Raw genomic sequence first — 20,392 nt, 5'->3', positions numbered from 1 at the left:
ATATTGTTAAATAAATATATACTGTATATTTGGCCTCACATTTGTTGTGTATTAACATTTGTATTTGAATACTGTTAACTTTCACTTGAGTTGACTTTTGAGCTTGTTTGTTATTGGCTGTGAGAGGAACAGTGTTTGTGATTGGCTGTGAGAAAAAAACATATAAAAAGGAGCGCGCCTTCAAGTGTGCGCACAGTATACCAGAGCAATTTAAAGGCACACTATGTAGAAATTGTGTTTTTGTCAAACAGCGACCCCTATAGTCGCCGTGGAATACTTGCACTGTCGTAAATAGCTAGCTAGACATATATGGAAATTATTGGACAATGGATGAATGAACAGCATCGTAAAAAATAACATACTACAAGCAAGCGCAACAACATACAACATAGAACGCAAACAAGTTTAGAAATAAGAGATTTACTTACTAGTCCATCAACAAGATCGCCAGGTCAGCATCGCTGTTGCATCCAGTGCTGCTTTTTAGCTCGCGCCAACTAGTGAAAGCCCGACCAAGTGGGACTCTTGTCCGGTTCCTCACGCGGACAGATTCTCTTTTCCTTTTCCTAGTCTCTTCCGACCGCGTTTTCTTAGCTTTTTCCATCGTCGAGTATCGCGTCTGAAATGCGCGCAAGTGTCTTCGTGCTTCATATGTTGTTGTTGATGTGTGTGACATCGTTGCCGTAAAGCAAGTCATGATTCTCGTGAGATTTGTCGGGGGCACTCCTCTCAAACTTGCATTGCTGGTTTTTACAGCGGCGTCCCCCCCAAGCTTTACTACCAGGATGATTCGCCCTACTATGAGTTTGTTTACCACCGAAATGACTTTGAAGCTGTTATATTAAGGTACAATTCTTGCATAGTGTGCCTTTAAGTTGAATTGAATGAGTTCAAACCGACAAATCTTTTTGTTTAATCAGCAAATAAAAGCCATTAATCCAAGACTATCCGTCATCGTATTTGTATTGCTAGTAAATACATGACAACATTAAACTCAAACGAACTTTTCAACTATACTCATGAACTGTTTTGAAGACATTAACATTGAAAATTCCTGTAAAAAGCTGTCTGCAAGTTAGGGAAGGCTATTCCGTGCTAAATTACTTTATCTACAGTATTTGTGCAATTCTTGCTAATTTCCTGACTAGTGATTTGTAATTACAATGGATAATACCATTTTTGGCTTGGCCAGGTGTGTGTGTGTGTGTGTGTGTTCAGGTTTATATTACATTGTGGGTTTACTATCCCCACAAGGATAGTAAAACCTGAGATCACCCACCTCGTGAGGACCAGCCAGCGGTCCCCACGAGGGAAATGAATTAATAAACAAACTAAATTATGTTTTTTTGAAAATCTAAAAATGCAGAAAGTTTTCTGTGATAGGTTTAGAGGTAGGGTTGGGGTTTGCAATATACCATTTGTACAGTATAATAATCATTATGTCTTATGGAAAGTCCCCATAAAACATGGAAACTAACTGACAGTAGCCTACCTGTGAAAAATTTACTAATTTACTACGCTTATAGCGCCCTCTTGAGGCAATACCACCTTAAGAAATGTTAAGACGGAACAACAATTGATTTACATTTCATGCTGGTGTGCAAAATGTGCATTTTACATGCTAAATACTAAGAAAAAAGCCCATGTTAGACCAATAGAATTCCCCAAAATGTAAATTTAACAATATTGATTTCCCAGCATGCACTGCATCATTCAAAATTGAGCAGTTACTGTTATGGGATTATTGTTTCTCTGTTTTCTGTTGTTTTGTCATTATTGTTAGTTAGGCCTATTGTTGTTTTATGAAGTCAAGAGCTCATCTTTTTACATTTGTTTATTGTACTTGCATTTTGTATGTCAGGTGTTGATGAGGTCTATGAAACAACCTTTTAATATTTTTGCTATTTATAACTATGAAAATATATGCCTTTAGGCTATAGCTCAATTTGTGTTATTTAATTTTTTTAACATGATGTCTGTTGTTGCCATGATGAATTTATAGCCTGCATTAGACATTTTGCTTGTAATGAACTCAAATTGACAAATAGGCTGCTTGGGATATTTTTAAGACAATAGTTGAGAGAACCTAAAAATCTGAATGCATTGGGTTATGCAGAATTTGTAGGTTTTTTTTCAGCGATTCCTTTATACAGCATGGTAAACTACATATAGTACGTCATTTGAAATGTTTTGCATGGTGATACTGCATGGTAAACTTTTTTTTGGATTTCTTCTTGGGGAATTGGGGAGAATTTCATATTCAGTTCTGTTATAGTGGCCCAATTGAAGACTGATATCCAAACCTTGCTCTTTTTGATAATTTTTCCACCCTCACTTAGGCTAACAGCCATCATAACTGAGTGATGCAAAATAATCTTGCTTTGAATATGAAATCAATTTAAAAACTGAAGAGGGCGAACAACTCATGTATTAAAATGGTGTAGGGCTATGGTGTCAGCGAATGTTGTATGTTTGGTTATTCCTCTTATAGGCTATAGTAGTCTATTGTTCGTGCAGTTTTATTTAATAGCCTACCTGATTTGACAACACAGCACTAGACACCAGTCAGTCTAAAACGTGACATTTGAAGAAGACTTTCTCTCCCAGTGTTCTAAAATTAATCAAGACCTAGGCCTACTTAATTCAACTTAGCCTATGTTACGCGAACGCTTTGTCAGCTTTTAAATGCCTGCTGTATGATACAGTATGCTACATGTAAGTAGGCGGCTCTGAAACATGACGTTTCAGCAGAGGGAGTGGAGGCATTTTAGTGACGTCGCATGTACCGGCTGTTTGACTCGGAAACAGCCATACAGCGTGTAAAGAAGAAATGACCGACAGTGACCTCGAATAAGATGTTGAAGACCTATCTATTGTCTCCATCTCTTTACAACACATCAGCATTTATGTAGAATTCCGATAAAACTGCAGCCTACATTTTGAAGCGCCTTCGAAACGTCGAGTCGCTATACGCATCTGTCTTCCGAGCGTTTACATTTTCTACGTAAATAATGGAAAATGCTGAAACATCCGATCAAAACGGAACGACGCACTACACGAACGGTTCAGTGAACGGATTTCACACCCCGCAGTCCGGTAACGGGGACTGTATTTCGTCTAGCGGAGGTGGTCTAGGTGCTAGTGACAGTAGCGGTGGCCATAATGGTATTGAAAATTTCCACCATCTTCATCAGGATGTACACAACAATGGTTCGCCTGCGAAGCGCTGCAGACTCAGAAGACGCGTGGATTCGGGAAAGAAGAACAGACCACGTAAGTCAGATTTTTCACGTTCATAATAAATTGTAACTTAAAAACCGAACATTGACATTTAACACACCATAGACATACAGCTAAATAAATATTTTGATGTATGGTTTATTTATTTTTATTTTAAAATCTATAATTTAAGCAACTAAAAACGATTCCAGGGCATAAAACTTGAATTTTCAATTTAATTTAATTGACGCATTAATTTTTCCTATCTTCATGATAAATAAAGGTTATCTTACTGTAGCCTACGTTAAAATGTTAAATGTATTTTCTAACTGTTTGACTAGTGTTTGTAATGATGAATCAGAATTTTTCGCGTTACGTTTTTATTCATATTTGTATCAAGATCCTGAAAATGAGAGCCTGTTCAGTGTAATGAAGTCCCGGAAGTAATGAACCAATTTTATTGTTTTCTTCGCAATTAAAAAAACAACAACAAAAGAGGATCGTTTAAAAGAGAAATAGCTTAAACTGTATACACATTTCAAATTTGCCTGTATTAAGAGCTTTATGTGTTTCTGAAAGACCGGGTTATTTAGTGTTGTGAAATCAATGTGATGTTTGCTGGTAGGATTTCATTGGCCAGATCAGAAACAGGGGGTGTGGCTAAAACACGCCAGATATGAAAGGCATGCTTGATCAGCCAATGAGAGGGAAGTATCACACAAAGGGGTGGGGAAATCGCTCCGTATGATCTTGCAGACTTTACAGTTCTTGTAAAATGAACATAAAAAGGCAATAGCACACCTGCCAGCTGACATGAACACATTTATTCTTCTGACAGCTGCATTTGAATGATATATTCATATATTGATTAGATCGTTGCGCGCTTCATTGCTGTCTGCATAATCCTGTCTGTCTCACCTGAAAGTATGAAACTAATTGTGAAAAAGCAAGGTAAGGTCTTGCATAATATTTAATCAATGAAATCAGTACACGACAGTAAAAACATTTTTAAAAATGTGTGCATCTTTTTGAAGTTTACTGTCAAACCTACTAATCAAGTAGTTGCAGTAACAGTAATGCATCCATAGCTAGTATAAGCTATAGAGTTATGCGTTGTTGATATTCAATATTGTTTTAAAATATGTTTACTGTAAACTGCTGTAACCTCACTTTTTGTGCACTATCTGCTGTAATGTCACTGTGTTCTTGGTGACTTTGGAGTACTTTGCTCTCTGAGACAAGGAGTACACACACCTTTCACCCACATATGTCTGCCAGCAACATTATCATCACTGATCTAAACACAGACTGCCTTCACTAATCAATGACATAAGAAACTGCTTTCTCTCAAACAATAGAAAAAAACATTTCACTGATTCACTAAGGTTACTAAAAGAAATACTGTGGTTATATAAGCAAGGTAAGTCTAAACAGTTTTTTTTTTTTAAGATATACTTTTATGCTGGAAAGATTGTGTGAGATGTGTAACTTTTATTTTAAAGACAGGATGTTTCTCTGAATAGCTAGGCAATCTCTTTGAAACTGCTGTTACTATGGCAACAAAAGGCCCCACAAGCCACAGTGTGAATGGACCAAAAATACTCTCTTTTTTCCCTCTGCCAAAGTAGTCATAGTAATTTGCAATCAGACAGTATCATTAATATACTTATTAAACTAAAATCGTAAAAACATTGAAAAATTTATTCAAGTATTGTCAATATTCCAACATCACTTTTTTGAGTCCCATTTCACACCAATTGATACCACACAGAAATATTCAGGTTATGCTGTTTGGAAAGAATATTGAAATTTCCCTTTCTAAAACTTGTTTTTGTTTCAGCCTTTCCATGGTTTGGGATGGATATAGGAGGCACCCTGGTAAAGCTGGTTTACTTTGAGCCCAAGGACATCGCTGCTGAAGAAGAACAAGAGGAAGTGGAGAGCCTGAAAAGCATCCGCCGCTACCTGACCTCCAACGTGGCCTATGGAAACACGGGTATCCGTGATGTTCACCTGGAGTTGAAGAACCTCACCATGTGTGGCCGCAAAGGCAACCTGCACTTCATTCGGTTCCCCACTCAAGACATGCACCGCTTCATCCAAATGGGCCAAGACAAGAACTTCTCCAGCCTGCACACCACGCTGTGCGCCACGGGTGGGGGCGCATACAAGTTTGAGGAAGACTTCAGAACGGTACATGATCCACAGAGGAATGGCAACATAATAATGGATTTTATAATATTTGCAAAAGATTGAATGCGAAAAATATGTTGATCCGTGCCAGGCTAGTGTTTTGTTGACAATGACTGGTTATTTTGCTGCCACTTATCCTATTACTGTTATCAGGACAAGAAATTGCTAATCGGATACGCCCTTTCCCATTTATGATTGAGTATTTATTTGTTCCCACAGGTGGCTAGTTTGGAGCTGCAGAAGCTGGATGAACTGGACTGTCTTATTCATGGTCTGCTGTATGTTGACTCAGTCGGGTTCAATGGTCATCCAGAGTGTTATTTTTTCCAAAATCCCTCTGACCCTGAAAACTGTGTCAAGAGGCCATTTAGCCTGGAGAACCCCTTCCCTATGTTGCTGGTAAACATTGGCTCGGGGGTTAGCATCCTGGCCGTCTACTCCAAGGATGATTACAAGCGGGTCACGGGCACTAGGTGAATTCCTGCATCATCTTTTTCTTGTAGCTAAGCAAACATGTTAATTTCAGGTTTATGTCACTTGTCCTTGCTTGTATACGTGACTTGCATACGTAAGAAAAGAAGATCTGGCTACTACAGCGGCAGATATTTTACTTCCTGACTTGATGACATTTTTATCAGATATGTTATTTCAGATCCATAGATAAACCTCAAACCATCATATTTCTTCCCACAGAAGTGCATTGGCAAAGTACGGAGAATTTTTCTTTACTTGTTAATTAGTTTTGTCATTTTAGTTAAAGGGTTATTCACCTAAAATAATCACCTTCATGTCGTTCCAAACCCTTAAGACTTTCATTCATCTACTGAACACAAATGAAGATATTTTAAATGAAATCTGAGAGATCTCTGTCCCTCCAATGACAGCTACGCGACTACCACATTGATGCTTTAAAAAGTTCATTAAGAGATCGTAAAACTAATCCACATGAATTGAGTGGTTTAGTCCAAATTTTCTGAAGAGACACGATCACTTTGATGTGATCATGATCACTTTGACGATCACATATCACAAATATGATAAAACTGATTGAATTTAGGCTTTTATTCATATATAAACATTGATCGGCGAACATAAACAGAAGCTCAACCGTACTTGCATGACGTGCAGGAACAAACTTCATTGGTTCTTGTGGAAACACAAACGTGCTGCGTAACACACGAGAATGAACCTCAAGATGAACGAAAGTCTTACGGGTTTGGAAAGACATGAGGGCGAGTAAATGTTAATGTCATTTTCAGTTTTGGGTGAAATATCCCTTTAAATCATGGCAATGTTGTACAATTTTTTTTCAATATTTTATTTAAATCGTGTTAACGATTTAACTAAAACAAAAGAAAGAATTTAGAAATCGCAGACATGAACTAATAAGTTGTGGGAACAAATTCTAAATTCATGGCCACAGTATCAAATCAACAACAACATAAACAAAACTTCCAATTTTATGTTTTAAGCACAGATGGCGATAAAGAGGCTAAAGTTCCATAGTGCATCTTTTTTTATTATTATTATTATTATTATTATTTTTTACAAATGTCTTTAATGTCACTTTTTTTTTTTTTTTTTTTTTTTTTTAAACAATCAGCAACAAACATTCACACATCAACACACCCAACAACACAGCATACATACAGACATTGTGCTTTTACATTGTGTACATATAAAGAAAAACAAAGTAAAAAAGAAAGAAAAACATCAGTAAATCATAAGCAAAACCTGACACCGACATCATTTCTTCCACTTACAGTTATAATTGGTTTTGAAGATCATTTATGAAAGGACGCTACATGACAATCCATAGTGCAGCTTTAAAGGAATAGTTCACTTAAAAATGTAAATTCTGTCATCATTTACTCAACCTCAAGTTGTTTCAAACCTCTATGAATTTCTTTCTTCTGCTGAAGACAAAGGAAGATATTTTGAGGAATGTCTGTAACCAGACAATTGATGGACCCCATTGACTTCCAAAGTAGGAAAAAATACCATGGATGTCAATGGGGTCTATCAACTGTTTGGTTACCAACATTCAAAATATCTTTGTGTTCAGCAGAAGAAAGAAATGCATACAGGTTTGAAACAACTTGAGGGTGAGTAAATGATGACAGAATTTAAATTTTTAAGTGAACTATTCCTTTAACTGTAAAGTAAAAATTATGAATGAAAAATAAATAGTTAATTTTAAAATGATAAATGATGATTTTGTTGTTGTGGATGTTATTTTGTAATAAAAAAATTGGTGTAAAAACAAGATCTCTAATGAACCTTCAACCTACTTAAAGCAATGCAACAGTCTTTAAATACTCTGACATTCATTTGCTTCATTGGATGTGATTCAGTTTAGGAGGTGGTACGTTTCTAGGCCTGTGTTGCTTGCTGACCGGCTGTGATACATTTGAGGAGGCCTTAGAGATGGCAGCTAAAGGGGACAGCACAAATGTGGACAAACTTGTGAAGGACATTTACGGTGGCGATTATGAACGCTTCGGTCTCCAGGGTTCCGCCGTTGCATCCAGGTACAGACAGATTTGCCAGCATTCATATGTAAAAATAATCATATTTGTGATTAAAAAAATATTTACACTTTTTTTTTTTCTTTAATTTGTTAGTTTTGGTCATATGATGAGCAAGGAAAAACGTGATAGTATAAGTAAAGAGGACCTGGCCAGGGCCACTCTTGTCACCATCACAAACAACATTGGCTCCATTGCCCGCATGTGTGCAGTGAACGAGGTTTGAAAACATTTTTTCTTAATGCAAAAGCTCACTTATCATGTTTAAGAACTGTTTCTATCCATAGTTCCAGGCTCCCAGCCACATTGATTGATTTTGTTTTATTAAAAATGCAATTCAATGGGCATTACCCCATGATACAAACAATATCAAGACCAAGTCTGTGGTTCTAAAGATGGGCCTGAACTCTGTGTGCTCTGAGCTTCTTTACAGTGTTGTCTTGTGGCATGGAGATCAAGCAGCATTGTACAGGGCTATCACAGCACACGGAACAGCCACAAGATGGATACACTTTTTTTTCGCTCTAAAATACTCTGGTGTAAAAGTCAACATGTGTAATGTGGATATTTCCTGTTTTCTCTTCATAAAATTCAAATTTGGAACAGTATTACTGTTTATTCTGACTGTCTGTATTTGTGTTTTATATCCTCCAGAATATCGATAAAGTGGTTTTTGTTGGGAATTTCCTTCGGATCAACACTGTATCAACTAAGCTGCTAGCTTATGCCATGGACTTCTGGTCTAACGGTCAACTGAAAGCCCTTTTCTTAGAACATGAAGTAAGACTCTTTTTTTTTTTAAATCATTTTAATTCCCTGTCAATGCTAAAATTAGTTTAATTAATAAAGACTTACCGTAACATTCTCCATAGTGTTCAATCAATGTATCAGCCAAGCCAGTATATGGCATTTTATAACTCTTGGAATCAGCCAATAAGCACACACATATTATTAACAATTATTTATAGTGGAGACATTAAAGATTATAAATTAAAATTAGGTGCTTTGAAACACCCCACGAAATCAGAATTTGAGTTTTGTGGCTTTTAGTTAATTTTCATACACATTTAAAATTTGAAGTCTTTAAAGACCGGACAAAAATATTGAAATACAAAAATTCGGTGAATATTCCGTAAAAGTCAGAAATGTAATTTTGCTGATGTAACTTCTCTTTGAGTCACAACTCCTCACTTAGAAGTTAATTTCAATGTATTTACTCCAACATCTTTAATAGACATGTAGGCAGATTCATTGATTATAACAAGATGTTCTAGTTTTTTACATTGTACATTTCAGTCCTGTCCAGTCCTGTTATTCAGATATAGGTACAGGTGAAGAAAATGAGACCAGAAAAGATGGTAAATAACAGTGAAATGTGTTTCTGAAGATGAATGTGAGTATTTTAATATTAGGGATTAAGATGAAAATGAGCACCTTTTGCATTAGGATTTATAAAATAAAAAACAACAACAGATGAGTAGCCGTCATAAGTTATATATAGGTATATATGTGGTTGACAGTCTTCAATCCTGACTAACAGTGTTAAGGTTTACATTATTTTCAATAGTCAATCAATATAAATTGATGAAAATTTTCAGATCAATACTTAAATTACGTCACACCAAAGGACTGCATAATGGATCCCATTTCCAGCAGTGCACAGAAATAGCAATGTTATCAAAATATTTGTGACAGAACTCACCTTGTGTGCAGTCCATGTGCTCCAGTGAGGTCTACTGTACTTCCTGGATGAAGAAGAGCCCCTCTCAGTAATAGGGTGCCCAAATGAATGCCCGTTTTATATCTACAGAATGGCGTCACACCAGGTGGACACCAGTTTTGCGGACAAAATGTAATGTGTCATAATTATTTTAAATGGGGACCTTAAGACTTATAACCTTTAGTTTCATTAAGTTAACACTACTATAATATCTATTCAAGTATTTTAATGTATTTAGACTTATTTTTCATTTAATTAAAGTAGTTTTAAGATAAGGAACGCTACCCCGGACAGTCACGCCAGTGGACAAATGGCATGTTTAAAACAAAATATTTACATATTTGAATTATAATGCTCATTAATTACAGATGTATTAGTTCTGGAAGATTAAACTGTATATAAAAACAGATATTTTAATGAAATATTATACATTTGTATTTACGTTTGTCAATATGAACACAAAAATGGAGCATCACGTCAACCACCCATATAATAAAGGTTAATTTGAATATATGAACTAACCTGTCTTTCCCAACCTGCAATAGTCTGTGCTTGTCACAGCATGACTGCTTTGCTGATTAACGGGGCTACTAGCTCCCCCTTGTGTCCAAAAGATCCAAAATCTACCCACACTCCTGTCAATGGATAATTTGGATTTCTGCTGTCAAATATTGTGCACTTTGAGAAAATATGATGTAAAATAACCCATTTAGGTTTAGCTATGTTGTGTACGTCTCATAAGATATTATTAAATTCTATATTTTATATACACTATCATTTAAATGTATATTTAGAATGTTTTTAATATTTTCTCTTATGCCAACAAAGGCTGCACTTATTTGATTAAAAGTACAGTAAAACTGTAATATTGTGAAATGTTATTACAAAAAAAAAAATAGACACATTTTAAGTTGTAATTTATTATTGTGGTGGCAAACCTGAATTGTCTCACACGATCCTTCAGAAAAACGTCCTCGGGTTTCCTTCGGGAAAAACGTCCAACGAGAACTGCGTCGAATGACACTTTGGGGGAACGCCCCTCAGCGTAGCGTCTCTGAAGTATGAATGAAACTAAGCCAATCTCCGATTGGTGTTGCGTCATGACGTAATGTGTGACGACACATAGGCGGAAGCTATATAAGGAACCGGCACACACATGATGTCAGCTTCTGTGATGAAGCAAGCGCTCCCAGGCAGGGGAAGGCGTGGCCAAGGGACGCAGTTCTCGTTCCCTTCTCAGGGAACAAGGGTTACAGTCGTAACCCGAGGACGTTCCCTTTCGAGGGAACTCCAACTGCGTCGAATGACACTTTGGGGGAACGAGTACCCACTACGCCACAACGCGCCCTGCCTGCCCTAGTGTGAAGCTGCTCACAGGCACACTTAGGACGAGAGCACCAGAGAGCCGGGTGTAGACGGAATGTCCAGACTGTAAAACCTAAAAAAGGTATGAGGGGTAGCCCATCCTGCTGCATCGCAGACCTCCTGGATGGGGGCCCCCGCGAGAAGGGCTCTAGAGGACGCCATGCCTCTGGTAGAATGAGCCCTCACGGCCAAAGGTGAAGGCATTCCGCGCACCTGGTAGGCCGTGGATATCGCATGGACAATCCAGTTGCTGATGGTCTGTTTTGAAGCGGGAAGCCCCTTCCTGGGCGACCCGAAACACACCAGCAACTGGTCCGACTTCCGCCATGAAGAGGACCTCTGAATGTAAATACTCAATGCTCTGACAGGGCAGAGCATGTGAAGTATCTCTTCATCCGCCGTCACGTGAGGTGGAGGATGAAAAGCCTGCAGAACCGTAGGCCGTGCCGCACTGGACGGCACCTTAGGCAAATAGCCGGGCCTAGGGTGAAGAATGGCCTTAATGTTGCCTGGAGCAAACTCCAGGCACCCGTTAGATATGGAGAGCGCCTGGAGATCTCCTACCCTCCTCAGAGAAGTAATGGCCAACAGAAAAGCCACCTTCAGCGACAGGTTCTTGGCCTCAGCCAACTCCAGCGGTTCCAAGGGGGCCTCAGCTAGCCCTTCAAGAACCACTGCCAGGTCCCATGTGGGAACACTGGTACGAGCCGCAGGTCTCATCCTCCATGCCCCACGGAGGAAACGTACGACCAACTGGTGTCTCCCCAGAGGCCCATCACTCAGAGGAGCGTGGAAAGCCGCAATGGCAGCCACGTATACCTTGAGTGTGGACGGGGTAAGACCAGTGGAGAAGCGATCTTGGAGGAACTCCAGCACTGAAGCCACTGGGCAGTTAACTGGGTCCACCTCACGCTCCCTACACCAAACGGTGAAGACGTTCCACTTTAAGCCGTACAATTTCCTCGTGGAGGGAGCTCTAGAGCTGAGTATGGTCTCCACTACTCCAGCTGATAGGCCGGCCTCTAGGTACTGTGCCCCCTCAGGGGCCAGACCCACAGTTTCCATAACTCGGGCCGAGGGTGAAATATTGAGCCCTCTGCCTGTGTCAGCAGGTCCCTCCTGAGGGGAATCTCCCAAGGAGGGCCGTCCAGGAGCAAAATTATGTCGGAGAACCATACTCGGGCCGGCCACAACGGGGCTACCAACAGTAGACTAATCCCGTCGCGACGGACTCTCTCTAGAACTCCCGGGAGCAGAGCGATCGGGGGAAATGCGTACAGACGTAGCCTCGGCCACGTCTGCACCATGCAATCCAACCCCAGCGGGGCTGGATGGGTGAGGGAAAACCACAGTGGACAGTGGGTCGTCTCTCGAGACGCGAACAGGTCCACTTCCACCGGGCCGAACCTCTGAGATATTGACTCCACGGGGTGGAGTCTCCATTCCCCGGGCCTCAGCCCCTGTCTCGACAGGATGTCTGCTCCCTGATTTTGACTCCCCGGGATGTATGTTGCTCTTAGAGACAACAGTTTTCCCTGGGACCACAGGAGGATCTGATGCGCCAGTCTGCATAGAGGGCGAGACCTCAGACCCCCCTGATGGTTTATATAGGCCACTACCGACATGTTGCCTGACCTCACAAGGACATGATAACCTTTGAGGTCCGGCAGGAAGCTCCTCAGAGCTCGGAACACCGCCAACATCTTCAGGCAGTTTATGTGCCAGGAGGCATGATGGTCCTGCCATAGGCCTGTCATAAAGCGGTCGTCCATGACCGCGCCCCAGCCCGTGAGGGAGGCGTCTGTCGAAACGGTTCTCCGGCGACATGACGCTCCCAACACTGGACCTTGGGACAGAAACCAAGCTTTCTTCCACATAGATAGGGAACGAAGGCATCTGTGCGTAACCCTGATCATGCGGAACGGGTTTCCCCTCGGGGAGAATCCCTTGGTTTTTAACCACCACTGAAGGGCCCTCATGTGCAGCAGGCCGAATGGAATGATATTGGACGCTGCTGCCATGAGCCCCAACACTCTCTGGAAGTGCTTTACGGTGATGGCTTGGCCTAGCTTTATCCCGGACACTGTGGTCAGGATGGACTCGATCCGTGCAGGAGACAATTGTGCCCGCATCGTGACCGAGTCCCACACCACTCCCAGAAACGTAGTTCTCTGGGCTGGTGTCAACACGCTCCTTTTCGTGTTGAGTCTCAACCCCAGGCTTTGGATGTGGGCGAGGACGACATCTCGATGCCGAACCGCCAGCTCTTGTGACTGTGCTAAAATCAGCCAGTCGTCGATATAATTGAGCACCCTGATGCCCTGAAGCCTCAGCGGTGCCAGAGCTGCATCCATACATTTGGTAAATGTGCGAGGGGAGAGAGCTAGGCCGAACGGAAGAACCCGATATTGGTACGCTCCGCCCCTGAAAGCGAACCTCAGGAACTTCCTGTGAGATGGAAGGATGGATACGTGGAAGTATGCGTCCTTTAGATCTATCGTGACAAACCAATCCTCGGATTGAATTTGACTCACGATAATGGGAATAGTGAGCATCTTGAACCTGAATCTCCTCAGAGAACGGTTCAGGTGCCTGAGATCTATTATTGGACGCAACCCCCCATCCTTCTTGGGAACTATGAAGTAGCGGCTGTAAATCCCGGACTCCCTGTCTGGCGGAGGAATACGTTCTATAGCCTCCTTTACCAGCAGGGAGTTTACTTCTTGTTCCAATACCCGACCCTGCTTTGGGTCAACTACAGTCCAGACCACCCCGTTGAACTTTGGTGGGTGGAAACTGAACTGTAGTCTGTACCCCAAGGGAACCAGCCTCTCGACACTGGCTTCGGGTATCGTTCGAGATTCGTTCTTGATCCCCTGAAGCGGCTCTCCGGCAGGGTTTGGTCGAAACGATTCTCGATGTGCGGACGCAAGTGCTGCCTGGCCGCAAGCCTGTGGGGCAGACAGAGCAGCGTGCGTTCGCTGGAAACCGATGTGTCCCGAAGCGCACTTACGGCGGGATACAGACAACGATTTCCTGAGGGCTCCCCAGATGGGAGGCTCTTTCGGTTTCGTTCTCGACACCCTGAAGCGGAAGACCGGCAGGGAATAATCGAAAACAGTTTCCGATGTGCGGATGCGCACACTGCCTGGCCGCAAGCCCTTGTGGCGGACAGTGCAGCCTGCATTCGCTGGAAATCGATGCGTCCCGAAACGTGTTTAACGGCGGGAGAGCAACATCGATTTCCTGCCTTGAGGAGGGGCTCTAGAAGCGGTACTCTTTCACCAAAAAATACTGTTTTAATATTATTACAGTCTCGTAATCTACACGCTGCCTCGGCAAACACGAGAATCGAGCCGTAACAATATATTTGGCTTTCATCCCTCGAGAAGAAAGTCAACAGGTGTGAGGCTGAAACATCCGACAGCGCATGGTTTATTTTGTAGGCCTACGCGTCGAGATATTTCTCAATGAACACTGTCTGCCAGCACCCTCAGGAGCTGACTGTGAATGCCTCGCACAAAACAGTATTATTTCCCATGATTGTGTGTCCCTATTGTAGACTCGTAATCTACGCGCTGCCTCGGCAATGGCGAGATTCGAGTCATTCACAATATATTTGGCTTTCATCTCTCGAAAAGAAAGTCAATGGGCGCGAGGCTGAAACACCCGAACACACGGCTGTGTGTGCGTCGAGATATTTCTCAATGAACACAGCCAGCGCCCTCAGGAGCTGACTGTGTATGCCTCGCACGTTGCACCCACACAGAATCTTTATTGCAGAGTAGACCGAATCTACGCGCTGCCTCGACAACGCGAGATCCGAGTCACTTTAGATTCTTTATTGCAATGCAGACCTCAAATCTACGCGCTGCCTTGGCAAACGCGAGATCCCAGTCACAGAATCTTTATTGCAGAGTAGACCGAATCTACGCGCTGCCTCAACAAACGCGAGATCCGTCACTAGATTCTTTATTGCAATGCAGACCTTAAATCTACGCGCTGCCTCGGCAAACGCGCGATCCCAGTCACAGAATCTAATTGCAAAGTAGACTCGTAATCTACACGCTGCCTCGGCAAACGCGAGATCCGAGCCACTATAGATTCTGTATTGCAATGCAGACCTTAAATCTACGCGCTGCCTCGGCAAACGCGCGATCCCAGTCACAGAATCTTTATTGCAAAAGTAGACCCGTCTACACGCTGCTTTGGCAAACGCGAGATCCGAGCCACTAGATTCTGAATTGCAATGCAGACCTTTAATCTACGCGCTGCCTCGGCAAACGCTAGATCCCAGTCACAGAATCTTTATTGCTGAGTAGACCCGTAATCTACACGCTGCCTCGGCAAACGCGAGATCCGAGCCACTAGATTCCATATTGCAATAATTTAGGACAATTCTTTTGGGACAAACAACACCAAATAGGACAGACAGTTTGACACAGAGCGCTTGCTGAAGAACAAAAAGCTGACATCATGTGTGTGCCGGTTCCTTATATAGCTTCCGCCTATGTGTCGTCACACATTACGTCATGACGCATCACCAATCGGAGATTGGCTTAGTTTCATTCATACTTCAGAGACGCTACGCTGAGGGGCGTTCCCCCAAAGTGTCATTCGACGCAGTTGGAGTTCCCTCGAAAGGGAACTTGCTAATTTGGTGCTCAAAAAGCTTTTCTTATCAATGTTGATTTTTATTTTTGTAGAAACCATGATACCTTTATTCAGGAATATTTCATAAAAAAAGAGAAGTATTGATGTCATATAGAAATCTTTATTCACATTATATAAATGTCTTCACTGTCACTTTTCATCAATTCAATGTATCCTTGCTGAAATAAACTTTTAATTTCTTTCCAAACAAAATTACTTTCCCCAAATGTTTGAATGTACTTTATATACAGTATGTCAAAATATCAGCCATCAATTGATCACAGGCCTTAACAGATGCCACATCATATGAAATGAGCATATATGGAAATATAATAGAATGCTCTGCTTCTGTTCCACAGGGATATTTTGGAGCTGTTGGTGCCTTCCTAGAGCTACTGAAGATGACTGAAGACTCCTGAGACACTGAAGAAACCCCAACCTTCAAACCAGAAGCTGCTGTAAGATTTCAGGAAAGCCACATCCCCTAATAAGAAAAAGCCATTTAATAATATGATTGAGTTTCCCTTCAAATCATCGACACATTGGCCTGTTGGCCTGACACGTTGGCTGGTGACAGAAGCAGGTGACCAAGAGGAAATGATGCACAACGAAAAACGCACTTTCAGTGTGTGAAATCACTTAATGTTAAGTGTGCCTCATTTCCGCTTCTATAAATCCAGCACAGCTTTGGCTTTGCCATGTATTGATATTTTGATTGGATGATGATTTAGGACACTAAATATAATGCCTGTATACTCCCTCTACACCCAGTTTGTGAGCTTTATGAAAATAATTGTAACGTATGAAAAGGGTTTGGAGGTGAGTGTTATGTTTATTAGTGGGACATTATAAAAAACAACCTTCCCCTCTAAACAAATCATGCTTTGAACTGCAAATCAGATTTATCATTAATTGACTGTCCTTAAGAGTAATTTACATGGGACTTTTCTCCCCCTGTTTTAGTCACATATGAGCATTCATCATATCTGTATTACATTAAAATGCTAAGTTGTATTATTAACCGTAGAATCATTTTGGACACTAAAGCGTGAGTCCAAGTTAAAAATTCTAACATCTTTTTAATACAGTCAGCAAATGACAATTGAATTTCAGTACTTTTTCAATTACTTACAGAATTAGCAAAAAATCGTCAGGTAGACCTGTTTTATCTTCATTGGGCCTTGTACGATTAGTGGATTGTTGACATGAGTAGCTGTAGTTTCTAAGATATCTTTACCTCCTTTTAACTGGTCTGTCTAATGAACAGTGGACATATGCACCTGAGCTGACACTGATTGTGTTGGGACCAAATTGTCAATATTGACTGGAAAACTCAGTATCTTCATCAGATGGAGAATTCTCATAGTTCACTACATAGTAAGTCCTTTCTTACCGTGATGAATTTTATTTGGTTTTACAGTCCCTAATGCCAATATTTCTCCGATCTGAATGTGTTAACAGTTTACCCTGTGTATATACACTGTAGTATATGTTTTGTTTTGTTTTTTTATTTAATTTAACATTTGCACAAACCATCTCTTGTCATATTCATGCCATTATGCAAGTTTCATTAGAGACTGCTAACCAAGACTTATATTTACTGTCAAACCTCCTCGCAAATGCCTTCATCCTTTAAACATTTTCAGCCTAAACGTTGTCTATTAATGAAAATATTTTGCCTTTTTTTCCTCATGTATCAACATGAGCATCTCTAACTTTATGCCTAAACACCTTTTAACTCTCTGTATTAATACTGTACTGCTGGGTCTGACTGTGAACTGTAAAGATTGTTGTTCAGAACCAGATGTATGTTAAATACATGCTCCTAAAGCTGGAATCATAAATTCCAAAATAGTTATTGCAGTCATTATAATCTGTCTAAATATGTATGATCAGAAACATAAGCACTTCCAAGAGAAAAAGATATTGTCTTTCCCTCACTTTGAGCCACAGTATGACAGCAATTATTTTTCTACCAATTGCATTTTCTCATTTGGCTTCAGCAGTGTAAATATGTAGTCAAGACATTAAATCCTTTATTTTTTACAGCACTGATAAAATAAGCAGTTTTCGAGCTTGTAATTTGCTGTTTTTTTTGCTGATCACCATGAATGCAAGCAAGACCAAAACTTCTTAGAGGAAGTAAAATGTACATTAAGAATAATTTCATAATGCATTTTTTATTGGAGGATTGACTGTAAAAAATATTCACCTATTGTGCATGTACTGAATCTACTACATGTTCAACAACAGACCTGTGCTGACATTAAAGTGTCTTCTATCTGCTTGTGACAACATCTGTAGCACATTACGTGCACTGCCTCTATATCTTTTCCTTCTATCTGTTGATTCATGCTTTACTTCCTCTGCTCAGTCCTTAGAATTGCCTTATGCAGTGGGGTGCCATTTTTTCTTTGGATGTCTGGATTATGCACAATGGCACCCCAACATCTCTCTGAGCCACAAAAGTAACTTCCAAGTGTTGTGGGGTGCCTTTTACTGATGGAGACAAGGCTTTATCTCTGTATCATCGCAAATGCTAAATCCAGATATCACTGTATACATCAATCCTTAACAGTATATTTGAGGTGTTTTGAATTTCTTGAGGGTGGAGGGAGGAGGGAGGAGGGTGGGGGGATTGAATGCATGTGTCGGTACATTGTATTTTTACTTGGGTAATACAAAGCATGTAAGCGATTTCTCAACATGGGTGACATTTCATTAGGCACTTGGATGGATCGCTCCATCTAATGTAGTCAAATTGTCTTTTTATCAGGTTTTGTTCTTGTAAACCAGATCTAATGTCAATGCATGTTCATTCCTTGCGCTATATGTTAAATTGTACAAAACGTTTCTGCCCTTTCATAAATATATTCTGTATCTTCCAAACTATACATGTTCGATGCCCAGTTTTCAGAAAGCATGTTCTAAATTGTAAATGCTGAGTCGCCATTACAGCTGAATTATAAGCTTTTTCTAGAGCTAAATTGTGTATTTATAAATCGTATAATTTTAGATAATTAGATGTTAATATTTCATGCTAATAATAACCCTCATCAATGACCTCAATCTCCTGACAAACTTGTCTGATGTATGTGATCTGAATGAGTGTTTAATTATATATTAAACATTATTTTAACTTCAGTTTCAGTGCACATATGAATCTCAAATAGAATCACTACACAAATTTTAAGTGTATTTCTTATGATATAACATTTGATGTTGATCGTATATGGACCCTTAATTTACTTGCTCCTCGTAAGGAATGAAATTCATGTCACTAAGAGATTTTTATATTGGTTTTGAGTTGTATCATGTGAAAACCTAACTTCATTTGTCAATAAACTATTTTGTAAATATCTAATAAATGTGTTAATTGTGGAAAATGGTTTGCTCTAATGGCTTTTCATTCATTTTCTTTCATTTAATCCAAATATCAACCCTTTACAGGATTACAGTATATTCACAAACATGCATCAGAATCAGCTTTATTGGCCAAGTATGCCTGAGCATACAAGGAATTTGTTGCCTGTTTAGAGCAAACCAACAGTGCTCATTTACACATACAGGCACGGCACAGCAGTGTTGGACTTAATGAGATATAAACTAATACAACATGATGGCAGATACTACATGACAGTCGAAGTGCAAACATCTAAGAACCGCGCATAAAGCAGTTCGGTACAGAGACTGCACACATTAACAGTGTACAACTCTATACAATGCAGGCAAGAACACAACAAAATGACAGAAACACAATACCCTGCAAACAAAACAATTAAATGACCAAGCATAGAAAGCAGTACACATGGCCTGTGACAAAGTGACATTATAGTGCAATGATTGTCCTGTTGGTTAAAAAAAAAAAAACATATGGCACAAAGTGAAAGAAATAAATGTACATTAGTCGTAAAATAAAATGTAAAAAGTCCAGTATATATTGAGGTTATGGGAGGGTGTTTGGGATCTTTGTGGCTGCCAGGAAAAAGCTATTTTGGTGTCTGGTAGTCCTTGTTTTAATCAGTTATATCGCCTGCCAAAGGGAAGGAGTCTGAACAGGCTGCACGCGGGGTGTGAGTGGTCTCTTTACATGCTTCCTTACCTGGTGGAGAAAGTACGGAGAAAGCCGGTCCACCTTCTGTCTGTATGCTCACTCGTCGCTGTCCTGGATTATTGAGTCCAATGATTGTGGATTGTATACTGAGGGTTCTCTTTCATTATATACTAGTATTTTTATTTTTTTCGTTATATAGGCTACTAATACTTCCACTTATATCAATTTAAGTCACTACTTGTTCATTTAATATAGTACTTTTTCCTTTACTACAAGTATCCAAATAGGGACATGCAACAATCGTTACTGGTAATACATTACAACTCTATGGGGATACTGTAAATAGGTAGGCCCTAGTGGTTTTTAAATTATGACAAGAAATACTAGTCATTGAAATTGATACTAGTAACTGTTTATTACTAAATTAAATAAAAATACATGCAATTTGTTAAGATTAAAAATAGTTACTTGTCACTATTGGATGGTTAGTAGCAAAGCAAATGTATGGTAGTGACAAATTTAATTTATATAGACAATGTTTGAAATAGGTACTATAAGCTGTCTAGAATACTTAAAGCGATAGTTCACCCAAAAATTACATTTCTGTCACCATCCTGTCGTTCTAAACCCATAGGACTTTCCTTTATCAAAAACAAATGC

At 40.1% G+C, this 20,392-nt stretch overlaps 1 protein-coding gene across 2 annotated transcripts; it reads left to right on the top strand.

Annotated features, from left to right (window-relative positions):
- The first annotated feature begins 2,779 nt into the window (after positions 1–2,779).
- pank1b (pantothenate kinase 1b) lies at positions 2,780–19,067 on the top strand. 2 transcript variants are annotated; one of them, XM_056253068.1, is made up of 7 exons: positions 2,780–3,273; positions 5,060–5,412; positions 5,632–5,885; positions 7,767–7,943; positions 8,037–8,160; positions 8,595–8,720; positions 16,038–19,067. In XM_056253068.1, exons 1-7 carry the CDS (start codon positions 3,012–3,014, stop codon positions 16,095–16,097), a joined length of 1,356 nt encoding a protein of 451 aa, XP_056109043.1. In that variant the 5' UTR covers positions 2,780–3,011; the 3' UTR covers positions 16,098–19,067. The 2 variants fall into 2 exon arrangements, with proteins under 2 accessions (XP_056109043.1, XP_056109044.1); XM_056253069.1 differs by lacking the exon at positions 2,780–3,273 and adding an exon at positions 4,005–4,170.
- The last annotated feature ends 1,325 nt before the right edge of the window (positions 19,068–20,392 follow it).

This window comes from Rhinichthys klamathensis, unplaced genomic scaffold (genome assembly GCF_029890125.1).
Source record: "Rhinichthys klamathensis goyatoka isolate OS25496 unplaced genomic scaffold, OSU_Roscu_1.1 h1tg000101l_1, whole genome shotgun sequence".
Lineage (NCBI taxonomy): Eukaryota > Metazoa > Chordata > Actinopteri > Cypriniformes > Leuciscidae > Rhinichthys > Rhinichthys klamathensis.
Note: the sequence above shows the minus strand (reverse complement) of the source record. Positions and strands in the feature narration are given on the sequence as shown.